This window comes from Melanerpes formicivorus, unplaced genomic scaffold (assembly GCF_026170545.1).
Source record: "Melanerpes formicivorus ecotype bairdi unplaced genomic scaffold, bMelFor1.0.p_v2 SCAF_12, whole genome shotgun sequence".
Classification (NCBI taxonomy): Eukaryota; Metazoa; Chordata; class Aves; order Piciformes; family Picidae; genus Melanerpes; species Melanerpes formicivorus.
Genome location: NW_027142364.1, coordinates 13,929,620 through 13,942,330, shown reverse-complemented (window position 1 = coordinate 13,942,330; position 12,711 = coordinate 13,929,620). Strand labels below are relative to the sequence as shown.

At 38.0% G+C, this 12,711-nt stretch overlaps 1 protein-coding gene across 1 annotated transcript; it reads left to right on the top strand.

Annotated features, from left to right (window-relative positions):
- The first annotated feature begins 587 nt into the window (after window positions 1-587).
- On the top strand, window positions 588-10,322 carry RBP2 (retinol binding protein 2). The gene is made up of 4 exons (XM_068145460.1): window positions 588-709; window positions 5,709-5,887; window positions 8,222-8,323; window positions 10,027-10,322. Exons 1-4 carry the CDS (start codon window positions 637-639, stop codon window positions 10,078-10,080), a joined length of 408 nt encoding a protein of 135 aa, XP_068001561.1. The 5' UTR covers window positions 588-636; the 3' UTR covers window positions 10,081-10,322.
- Window positions 10,323-12,711: the final 2,389 nt, after the last annotated feature.

Here is a 12,711-nt window from a genome sequence, read left to right as displayed (position 1 = left end):
CACAACGTTCCCCTCCGTGTCCACCAAGGAGTGGAGGTTGTCTCTGCCCTTCCTATGCAAGCGCAGCTGGGGAAACTGCAGCTATTGGTATATAAACATTTTACAAATCACAGGAAAACAAACTATCTTAAACAGAAATATTCCCTTTTCTGCCCTGCTTTGCACTTATTGTGCATTGAAGACTTCCACCAGTTTTAACTAGGAGTTCTGAGTGTGTCAGCTCTGTGAGACTGGCTCTTCACAGGGAAAAGTGAGACATGGAAAGGAACTGAAAGAGAGAATTCACCTTGGAAACTTTACCTTTGTTGTACAATTTGCCACCGTGTTCAATATATTTCAAAGGTATCCCATAATAGCTAGGAGTTCTTTACAAAGGTCACAGTAAAATCTTATCCTGTATTACTACATATTTCAGAAAGTGTCCCTTGTGTGCCAGCTGTTCAACTGAACTTTGTTAATGAAGGCAAAGTTTTCTAAGGTTATCACTGTGACCCTTACACTGTATTATCTAGAAAACCATAAACCTTATTAAAAAAAAAAAGATATGAAAAGGTTTATAAAGCATTCTCTTAGCAGATCCTGTTTCTAGTCTCATCACACCATTTGATCTGAAGTTGGCTTTCAGCTTTTGCCATCATGCCTGCAGATTACAATGGGACATGGGAAATGGAAACCAATGACAACTTTGAAGGCTACATGGTTGCTTTAGGTAAATGAAAAAAATCCATATAAAGGGAAAATATTTCAGTTACAAGTAAAATACTTCCTTAAGGAGACTGTTTCTGCAGTGGGTAGCATGAGGTTTCTGCTAATCATTAAAAATCAAGTATTTGTTACATGCTTATGATTATAATGATCTAAGGATATAAGCAAGAGAAGACTTTTAGCCAAAGAAATTGGGCCTTCAGATACAGGTCTTTTTTCTTCCTAGTGCATACTTCCTGTAACAGTCAAGCCACAACCTGGCTGGCTCTGTTAAAGAGGAATAGGATATTCTATACCAGTAAAGCAAGAATAATGTTTAGCATTTAATTACTCCTTTGACAAGTAGAAATTGTATGTACCATTTGCAGAGTGGCATAGTAAAGGGGATAAAAACCTTTAAAAGCATCTAAAGATAAAAGGACAGATATTTCTGAGAATTTTTGTGGGAGAAATCCTTACACAGCAAGAAGACTTAGGTCACAGGAGTTTTTAAACTAAACTTTAGGTTAATTAAGCTTTAGTTCACTTGGCTATGACTATCATTGATGACAACAATATATGTGTATATGCAGAAAGAGAAGTTTAGTCAACTTTCATTTACTACTTGTTAGCCTCTTTGTCATTAGAAGCCTGATAGCTGCCATTTGTGTACCCATTGTGTAGGATATTAAGTATACTCTTTGTAGATGCTAGAGGACCAAAACAGTTAACTGAATGCATGCAGTATCCTAGTCAGTTCATATCAAGATCAGTTTATGCTGTTTGTAGATATTTTTATCCCCACACTGACAAATCTCATTTTTTTAATGACTGGAAATAATTTTATGAGGCAAATGTCTTCTTTTGCTGCACCTGTTATTTTCAATATAAATTGGCTTTCAATCATTTTTGTTCTCATAAAGTTATACACTTTTTGCTCCAAGTCATTACAATTATGTAAGTACAGTGCAGAAATCCTTCCTCTACTTAGGGTGGATGCAGATCTTTAATTTGTTGAAAATAAGAAACAATAGAAGACATCAACATTTTCCCAGAATTTCTTCTTGAGAAGATTGAATCTGCATTGAGAGAACAGTTATCACCTTTCCCTCACTGCAGTAATATAGCTGCATTCCAAACACAACAACAAAACAAACAAACAAAAACATGAGTTATATTTATACATGCTTGAGAAGTGTAATTATGAGAATCAGAAATCTTCTTCAAGCTCTGCTACACCAAACTGGGGGCAGGTGTTGATTTGTTTGAGAGAGTGTAGGAGAGCTTTGCAGAGGGACTTGACAGGCTGGACAGATGGGCACAGTCCAATGGCATGAGATTTAACACATCTAAGTGCCAGGTTCCACACACTGGCCATAACAACCCCACGCAGCACTATAGGCCAGAGTGGCTGGAGAGTGGCCAGGCAGAAAGGGACCTGGGGTACTGGTCGATAGTAAGCTGAACATGAGCCAGCAGTGTGCCCAGGTGGCCAAGAAGGCCAATGGAATCCTGGCCTCTATCAGGAACAGTGTGGCCAGGAGGAGCAGGGAGGGCATTCTCCCCCTCAGCAGTACTCAGCACTGGTTAGGCTACACTTTGAGTACTGTGTCCAGTTCTGGGCCCCTCAGTTTAGGAATGATGTTGGGTTGCTGGAATGCATCCAGAGAAGGGCAACAAAGCTGGTGAGGGGTTTGGAGCACAAGGCCTATGAGGAGAGGCTGAGGGAGCTGGGGCTGCTTAGCCTGGAGAAGAAAAGGCTCAGAGGAGACCTTATTGCTGTCTACAACTACCTGAAGGGAGGTTGTAGCCAGGTGGGGGTTGGTCTCTTCTCCCAGGCAACCAGCACCAGAACAAGAGGACACAGTCTCAAACTGTGCCAGGGGAGGTTTAGGCTGGATGTTAGGAAGAAATTCTTCATAGAAAGAGTGATTGGCCATTGGAATGGGATGCCCAGGGAGGTGGTGGAGTCACCATCCCTGGAGGTGTTTAAGAAGAGACTGAGGCACTTGGTGCCAGGGTTAGATGGTGTTGGGTGATGGGTTGGACTTGATGACCTCAAAGGTCTTTTCCAACTTGATTTATTCTATTCTATTCTATCACAGATGAAGGGAATAAAGGACCATTGCTTCCTTGCCACACATGATGTCTATAAAAGTTACCCAGGAAAAGCAGGCATTAGAGTTGGCTAATTTAACCTAGACTGGAGGAGTCTGGCTGGCTCTGAATTGTAAATTGGCATGTGGAAAAAAAATCAAACCTGTATTTTATTTTTATGCTTCTAATTGATAGCTCTCAGAGGCCAAACTTGCTCTAAGCCATTCTCATTCCCAGATGTCTCATTGTTTTCTGTCTAGTGGTCACTGATTTCTATATTCTTTCACTCTTCTTTCTCTGCCTTTCTACAGTAGCTGACACCTGACACCTCTGTAGTAGTGATGCTGATAATCAAGAGCTTTTTCAGGCTAAAGCTGAGATAGGCATGTGGCTTCTTCTGCTTTGTTCAAAAGGTGTTGAGTCAAGTTAATGGAGATCTAAAGAACATGTTTGCTCAGACTGTAAAATGTTTAAATGAGGTCATCCACAACAGTTCCTCCTTACATCTCAGTGGCATCCTTACAGTTGTTTCAGTCAGTAAATTAATTATTGCATTCTTATTACTAAACCAACTGGAATTTTGATCCCTTTCCGATTTCTTATAGTGTGAGAATAATTCATGTGCTATGAGATTAATGGATGGATTCAGCCTACAGTTGGGTTTGGAATACGGGCTTCCAATTCTCAGAAGTCTGCTTGAAAAGAGATAGTAACAGATCATGAGAATAAAAGACCTTGACCCACTCAGTAGCCTGAAACATAGAGGAAGAATGTGTTAAAATAAGGAATAAGTGTTTTTCCTGGGAAATATTTGATTCATTGCCTACCTTGGGCAGATTGTACTGGACAGGCAGTCACTCAACTCTCTGATAACATTTTTAAACTGCTTTTCCAACAAGATGCCAGCAAGTGGTTGGAATAAGGACCTATCTGCACCAGTTGTTTGGATCTGGCCCTTCATAAGCAGATCATGGTTTATTGTAGATACATGCATATATATACTATAAGTTATACTAATTAAAAACTGCCAATGAATTAGTAAAAAAAGGCCAAGGCAAAGATGCCTACCACTATAGATGAGTCTCAGAAAGATACTACATTAATAGGGGGAAAGAGATTCTTCTGCTCCATTTCTCACAATTTTACATGTGGCTGATATTTTAGGTATTACAGTGCTCAGGTTCAAAGAACACTGAGGTTTTGTGGTTGTTTTTTTTATTCACCCACACTTTAAATTCTACACTTTAATTAAATAATAGTGTTGACCTTTAAGCCAGAAACTTTGATTTTTATCATACACCTGTTACAAAGTATTTTAATCTACTATAATAGAACAATAAATCATTTTTATTGCTTGTATTGTACAAAATGCAGTTATGAAAACCATGCTTTAATAACCCCCCCACCACTGATATTTTTTTCTCCAGGAGCTACAAGACTAATGTATTAGCATTTAAGTCTGGAGTTTTGGGGTTTTTTTCCTCAGAGAGAAGTAAATTTTATGTTACCTGGCCATAAATCAGACCCAGACATACTGTTAACCCATCACAGCAGATAAAATATACCCAAGAAGTCTTGAATGTAAATACTGAATAAGAACATTATTCCCCATGTTAAAAAGTCACTTTTTTTCCCAAGCCAATCCTCTTACACAAGTCGATTAGTATTTCACAAGTAGTATAATGAATCTACCAAAAGAAAAAGGGCTCCATTAGTATGTGACATTGCTGAGCTGACAGTGATTAATTCACATGTGAAACCACTAAAAGATGGCTAACAAACCCCAAACATTTTTCAGTCTCTTGCAGAAGTATGTGAGAGTATTTCATTTGCATAGCACCATAATAAGATTCACTTCCAGCTGGTCAGAAATATTTATTGCAGATGGTAATGCAGCTGGTGTTAGGTGGACTGTATGAGGCAAACTGCCATCCTAGTAATATATATTCTCCTTTTAGCAACTTGCAATGCATTCAGTTGTGAACAGTTGTTTACATCATAATGTAAGTCTTCATCAGGAGGAAAATCAGGATGTTTAGGAGATCAGAACTGCATAAAATGTTGACAGAATATTAAACAGACTGTCAAATGCTGTAATTTGATACTTTTTTGACTTTCAACTTTGCATTGGTCTCCCTTGAACATCTAAACTAAAATTTACTTTTGTGGCAGCTGTCTAACAAAGGATAAGTCAGGCTTTTATTTCATTGTTTCTTTTTTGTTCATTATTATAATTTTAACCTCTTGTATACTCTCACAAACTACACGTTCATCATAAAAGTAAGATGCCAAAATCCCATTGAGGACATTCTCATTCTAACACACTAAAGGAATAGTATAAATCTGTTCCCTGGTCACTGCAGGAGGGTTGGGACTAGATGATCTTTAGAGGCCCCTTCCAACCAGCTACCATTCTATGATTATTATGAGATCCTTCTTTTAAGTCATAGCCAATGCTTGTAACCCTGCAGGACACATACCAGTACCTTCACGTGCCTAAGCGCTACATGATTTATACTGCGTGTTTTGAAAAGGGAATGTCTCCCAGGCATAAAATGATAACAGCACTGCAGGCATGCCACAGCTTCATGTGAGTGAGGCCAAAGAGGATATGTCAGTCTTAATAGACCCTATTTCACATCCTTCAAATACCCTGGAGGTTTGGATGATGTAACATGCCAGCATCCAGTCACTACTGGTGGTATGTTGTAGCTCTGCTCACATTTCCAAAGGTATTATGTAAAGCTTATTTTTGAACAAAAGGTTATTTTTATCTGAAATGTTGCAGGTAAAAGCATCATTTGAGTAACTGTGTTCTACATCATATGCTTGGGGTTTTCCATTATGTGTAAATATGAGGGCTGTGGGGTTTGATTTTTAGTAGCGTACTGGAGTTCTCATTGTGGTACTCTCCTGATTTTTGACAGGTATTGATTTTGCCACTCGTAAGATTGCAAAACACTTGAAACAAACAAAGGAGATTGTTCAAGATGGAGATAATTTTAAAACAAAAACAATCAGCACTTTAAGAAACTATGAACTGAATTTCACCGTGGGAGTGGAGTTCGAGGAACACACCAAAGGGCTGGATAACCGAACTGTAAAGGTAAAAAAATGGTACCAGCACCAGGAGTGAGCGCTTCTAAAACCAGCTGAATGCATGGGAAAAAAACAATGTAATATTTTACAGACATGAGAGGACTTTTATAAACCACAAATAATTCACATCTTAAGACAGTTTTGGTTTCTGCTACAAGCATTTATTATAAATGCAAAGCAGAATGGTGTCTCAGATAAGTGAGGACAATCGTTAATTACATGTTTTTGTAGTAAGGAATTTTCACAGCTTTTCTCTGACACACCTTTTTGTACTTAGAGAGTAGAAAGACTGTTTTCACATATGTATCTTCCTTCATGAAATTGTAAATTAATCCCTTTGAATGTAGGACTTTCTCTGCGTCAATGTAAATGTTCAGTTCTGAATGGCTATGGTCAACACATTAATTTCAATCAGGGCTTGTTCAACCTCAGCTCAACACTTTAATAGTTACACATTATACAAATAAACCTGCACTAAGCTATTACTGTAGAGGGAGCTTTGGGAAGGACAAGAAAATATTGTGAGCCAAAGCTACCACTGATAGGGGTGGAAGGGCTACTGGCAGTGATAGACAGGCAAGGAGACTCAGCAATGTATGCTTTAATATCTTTAGGATTAGAATATTTTTAGATTAGAATTCCTCTAGGGAACTGTGGTTGTATGTTCAGACACCTTTTGATTGGATAAGTGGACAAGGAACATTTGGATCACAGAGAATGTTGTGAATTAGCCCTTGCCCTACCTCCTGTCACAGACAGACTCAAGTAGTAAACCTGTTCCTGTGAAACATTCAAACAAGGTGGTATCCAGAGAAATCAGTGAGGGAAAGAATACATATGAGCACTAATTAAATTCACTTACAAAATTCAGCTTCACATTTCTCTATCAGCACTGTTTCTGTTGTACATTCTTCTCACCCCTAAAATAATTTAGCAAGATGGTCAAAGGTAGAGAGGACAGAGGATAGACTAATGCTCCTCTAGTACGCTTCACCACTATCAAGGCCATTGCCTTTCTATACAAATTAATTTCACTTGCAGACTCTGCTCTTCATTATGAATTATTTGGAAGGAGGGAAGGAAGGAAGGAAACACAGCTTGTACAATTATAACCCTGTCTGTTTTAATATTTTTTCCCTAATATTCTTTTCTAAACAAATTATATTATTTGTTTCTAACAAGAGGATAAGGAAAAAGGAAGCATGTTGTACTGTTAGTCTCTGGACAGATTTAAAAGAATTTTCTAGTGATTTTATTAACAAAACAAAGCTTCAAACACACTAAAGTTAGAGGAAGGTAATAAAACTGGTAGGCAATATTTAAATGTGAAGAGAGCATGGATAATTCAAAGAGCATGTATCTTAAAAATCCCGTAAATAAGAGAGAAGTTATGAAATGGAATGAGTTTTGCCTCATTATTAATAGAAAGCTCCCCCATAAGAGAAATAAATCATCCAGTGCAGAACTAGAAAATGAATTCAGCTCCCAATACTCTTGAAGCCTTTTAATAACTGAACTTACACCAACTGTAACTGGTCTCTGATGAGGATTTGCCTATGATACATGTTAAATGCCTCCCCAAAGTACAACGGTGCAAATATTGAACGATTCAAACAAAGTTGCTTTGAATGTATGGTAGCCTGTCTGAGTAGAGAATTTAGCCTGTAAAGAGAACTTTTCCTTAATGGTCATTCTGCTTCTGGACAAGAATCATCATACCAAATACTTCATTAGTGATAGAACTACATCAAGTCATGACATGGATAGGAGGGGCCCCTTGAGATCACCTAGTCCAACCCCTCTGCTCAAGCAGGGTCAGCTGGAGCACATTGTCAAACTTGTGATTGTAGCTCTTTAAAGGTCTTATGGAAGTGCATGAAAAGATGGAAATAAAGTTATGGTATGAGACAATATTAACAGATTTTTTAATGCAGATCTAGAAAGGTGTCAGCACAGCACTAGTTGGTGTAAGGGCCCAGATCTTTGCTCATGAAACCTTATAAAGTTTTTAGTAATGGCTTTAAACAAAAAGAAAAGGAAATTACAATTTGCATACATTGCACAAGTATCTGTTAATTCACTCAATGATTCACTAGTTAATATGAATATTTCATATTCAAGTACGTGAAGAAGTAAGTGAAAATAACAATAAAGCACTATAAAAGCTTCACATCAATATGATGTTGTCATTTTGAAAGCATTCAGGTTTTGGTTGACTCATGTTTTCTTGGAAGGAAGATCGAGAATGGTAGGAAGCAACTGTAATTGTGCTTTCTAATTTATTGATGGAGCCGATTTTCATGTATTTTAAACTTTTTGTTAACACATCTGATTTGTGCAGAGTCTAGTGACCTGGGATGGTGACAAACTGATGTGTGTTCAGAAAGGTGAAAAGAATAACAGAGGCTGGAAGCACTGGCTTGAAGGAGAGCTACTGCATCTGGTAAGGGCTGCTATACTGATACACAGCAAATAACTGAGACTGCAAGTACAGTTTTCTATTTCAAAGGGTTTGCTACTTGTTCTAGTTAGAATGGTCTTTATTTAGAAAGCTCTGATCCCTGAACTCTAAGGAACACCTCCCCACCCCCCTGTGACAACTGAGGAATGCTCAATTTCTTTCCATCTGCTCCCAATTAAGTCATAGCTCTGCTGTGGGTTTTTTTGTTCCAGTCAACTGCCTTCCAGATGTTATTCCTTCTTGTTACATCACACCTCTAAGCATCTCATTCTTATATAATCACTGCTAGAAAAAACAACCAAAGAACCAACCAGACAAAAAAAGCCCCCAAAACACAAAAACCTACCAAGAAAAACCCCACAAAACTCCCCGTATGGGACAGAGTGCAAGAAAATGATTGGGTTTTGTTCTGAAAGAAGAACCATGAAATTTTAGCACACTATGCTGTGATAAGATCAGAAACCTCTGGATACCCAAGAGGATTCTGCAAACAACTTACACTGCAATGATTTTGTGCTACTACAATAAAAAGTCACAACATTAATAGATCTGAGTTACAAAGCTGAAGCCCAAAGATAAAGGAGGTGAGTCCAAGAGAGACCTGAAGAGCATGTTCAGGAAATAAGGAGCCACTGGAGTTCAGAAAGATTTCAATGTAATAGACACATAACAATTATGATTCCAGTTTCTCAGGAAAGTAATCAAGACATAGGCATGATAATGTTGAATGATGCAATAGATGAGTGAAGAAAGATAACAGAAGAAAGCTCATTGCTCTATTTCATTATTTGCATCTACAGATCTATTCCTTCACAAGTTTACCCTACAGATAGCTGGCATGGCCAGTGACATTGCCTCAAGCCTACATGCTTGGAAGGTCAAAGAAATGAACTAGATGATCCTTGAGGTCCCTTCCAGACCTAACAATTCTATGATTCTCTCTGCCTCCTAACTAAAAGGCAGCTGCCTAGTACACCTTTTCAACTCTGTTTTAACACATATTCAAAACTCCCCTAAAAAAAGGCACCAGGATTCAGGCTAAGATTGAATAGAGACAGAGACCAGGTAGATTTTAGAACAGTCTTCAGAAACTCTATGGCAGGTTTGGCCAATTGCTGGCCAAAAAACCCACTTCAACTGATTCAAAGTCTAATTTGGTTGGCTAATCAGAAGAGTAACCAAAGTATCTGCACAACAACAAGCAGATGTGACACTTTCAAGAGGTCAGATGCAACACTAGCAGGCTAGCTGGGTGCAACTCTGAAGCAAATGTCCTCATCTTTTTAAAGCATCCTCTTTTTTTTTTTTCCTTCTTTTTTTTCCTGTCAGATTTCCTTATTTCATTGCTTCTCATGAATTATGAGGTAACACATGAATTACAAACTATTACAGTATATTTTTTTACTGACAGATTATGAAAAAGCCTTGCATTAAAGACAATTTTTAGGCATTTTTTGTGTTTATTGGTCTCAGAGCTCAATTAAATTGTCAAAATCTCATTATTCAACATGTAGTGTGTGTCTGCTGATTGGTTCAATCTACTACATTATTCTTTCTCTTCTCTTTTTCATAAGTGTGTCTTTCCAGTGCCATGGAACAGTTGTAGTAATATCTGCTGGGATGTGCAGTGTATGCAAAATACAACTTTTACTATTCTTTATTTTCTAATTGTTTTAATACTGTAGGAACTGACATGTGAAGACCAGGTGTGCCATCAGGTATTTAAGAAGAAAATGTGAAACTGACCAGAAAGACACCCAGACCTTCGTCGCACTGTTAGCCTGCTATCTTTTATCTAAAAAGAAGAACCAACCTGGATTTTCAGTAACTCTTTGACACTGTTCTGCCACTGTCTTTTGTGCCTGTTTATGGAAACAAACACATTCCATAGAAATAACATCAAACAGCCACATACAAACATCATAAATTCCTTTGCATTTCAAGGAACGGAGTTAAATAAAAGTAATTTTCTTGCTAATAATGCATTCCTGCATTGTTGCAATCCTTTCCAGAGGAATGTCCTTTAACAACAAGGCTGAAAATTGAGTCACAATTCTCTCACCCACAGTCTATCTCTCCACAGTGCTATAATATCATAAAATATTTGGATGACTGAGTAAAATTGGGTATTCATTAGACTGTTTCTAGTTAATTTAGTCATGGATCACTAAGTCCACAGTTCCAGGCAACAGAACGGCTCACTGGACACAATATACAGCCTTTCACATCCAGGTTATTCATTTGAATTTGGCCCAGTCTATAGCTGCCAGAAGTTATCTCCTGATAGATGTCTCATGATCAGTGTGAAATGCTGTAGCTCCTTAACACAGCCCTGATGTGGATTGGGCAATGCTGCTAACCCCCAGTTAGAACTGGAATCCTACTAATAATCCCAGTGGTGAGATCCACTGCTTGAAGCAAGCTCTACATTCAAGAGTTACTCCACGATGTGAAAAGTAAGTCATACTTACAGCTATAAAACTGCAGACTAGACATAGACCTTAGATATAAAAATTACGCAGTGTGCTGAAATCTTCACCTTGTACTTACCTTTCAAAGAGTTTAAAAGGAAAAGTAATTTCCATACAATTCTTCTGAGTTTTATTGAGTCTTTTTCAAAAGAATTCATATTCTTTGCTAAAGGCAAATTTGAGTTAACTAGGGATGGAAACTGCAATGATTCAACGAAATGCATGCCCACGTTCAGCAGAACTGAAGCAGGGCTTGTATGCCCAAAAGCTCATCTGTTTTCCCCAACTATATAAATTATTCTAGTATAATATACTGTCTTTCCTACAACTTTGCCTTGCAGACATACAAACTTTCACATTAACTTTATAACCATTTCAGTCGTCTTTTGTCCATAGACATCCATCTTCTGTTCAGTATGGCAGGAGTGAAAATTCATTAAACAGATCAGTGGTAAGGAACTGGAGAAAAGAACAGAAATGGTGGAACATACGCTTTGTCCCTATCCCCACCTGCTTCTTAGCTTGCTCGCTATAAGTAGTTCAGCATTGGAGTGAGACAGGTCTCTCAGCTGAAAACAAAGTTACATCTGCAAAACCCCAAATGTGATTAGTATGTCACTAATATTTACATGGCCATGGGCATAGAAGGAGATACATCAGGATATTTTTATGAATTGGACTTTGCTTCTCCTCATAAAAGTTGACCTGGTATCAGACTTTCTGTGTCTTTTAGCTAAGCAATCTTTTAATGTTCATTCACACAGAAAAAACTGCACATATAGATGATAAACTCCTGATTTTTAATTAGTTGTCCCTGATCTGGTCTTTCCAGGAGAAACATATTTCCTAAGTCTCTGCTAGTTAGTAAGATAAGCAGTATCACAATTCATTAAGCTTTCAAAATATTATCAGAACACAATGATAACTAGGAATCAAAATGTGCATGTTTTAATCAGTGACATTTCTCATAGTTGGCTCTTGCCAGGGGTGAGCCTGCACAATGCAGGGTTTTGTAACTGCACACCAAGTCATAAAGCACAGGAAAAGCTTTCGTATATCACAGAGAACTATCATGAATTTGCAAGTGACAAGTTTGAAGATGGAAAGCAAGCATTCTTCAACTGATTCCTTCCTGTGCTTACTAGTTTTATCTACTGGATATTGTTGGGAAGGAAATTAAGTAGGCAGTGAGCGCTTGAGTAGACCTGGCTCACTCAGTCAGGAAAGCAAATGGAAGCTATATTTACAAGTAAAACTACACTCTACAATGGAATACAATGAATATGTACAAATATACAATATTTACAATATCATACAGGTAGTTACAATCAGAAAACAGCAAGGAAACCCCCCTGAATGGGGGAAAATGCTCTGCTCTTCTCCCCAATCTTCCCCACTTTTCATCTTATGAGAAGAAAAGAGAAAGAGATGTTAGAGTTAGTGCTCTTATCTCAAGGTTAGGCTGATAAGGTCCTTACAGCTGAGCAGAGCAGAAAGCAGCCTCAACAGCCAGAAGAGAAAAGAATGAAGTGGAATGTGAGATATTTCTGGGGGTACATCCCACATCTGGCCAATGAAATTCGTTTAGAATAATCTTTTGTTTTCCTTTTTACACCCAACTGTGAATTGTTTATACTACTTCACTCTTCTGCTCAAAAATCTGGAGCTATTTTTTAAAGGCATAGCCTGAAACTGCCACACCTGGATTAGAAGAAAACCTGAGCTGGCCCTATATTTTTTCCAATTCAGCAAATTTAAATTTTAGGCCTTTTAGCAAGGAGTGAGAAAACATGCAAGGTTTTTTACACTCCAAAACAACATTTCCTTCCTGCACATACTGATAAGAACTTTCAGCATCCTTTACAACTTCATGCACAGAACTGGAAGACAGAGGAGATA

What these genes read in the sequence shown, in the direction of transcription:
- RBP2 (XM_068145460.1), top strand. Translation starts at nt 637, where the DNA reads ATGCCTGCAGATTACAATGGGACATGGGAAATGGAAACCAATGACAAC. An exon ending in AGGCTACATGGTTGCTTTAG is followed by an intron (nt 710 to 5,708) that starts GTAAATGAAAAA and finishes GATTTTTGACAG; the next exon opens with GTATTGATTTTGCCACTCGT. An exon ending in TGGATAACCGAACTGTAAAG is followed by an intron (nt 5,888 to 8,221) that starts GTAAAAAAATGG and finishes TGATTTGTGCAG; the next exon opens with AGTCTAGTGACCTGGGATGG.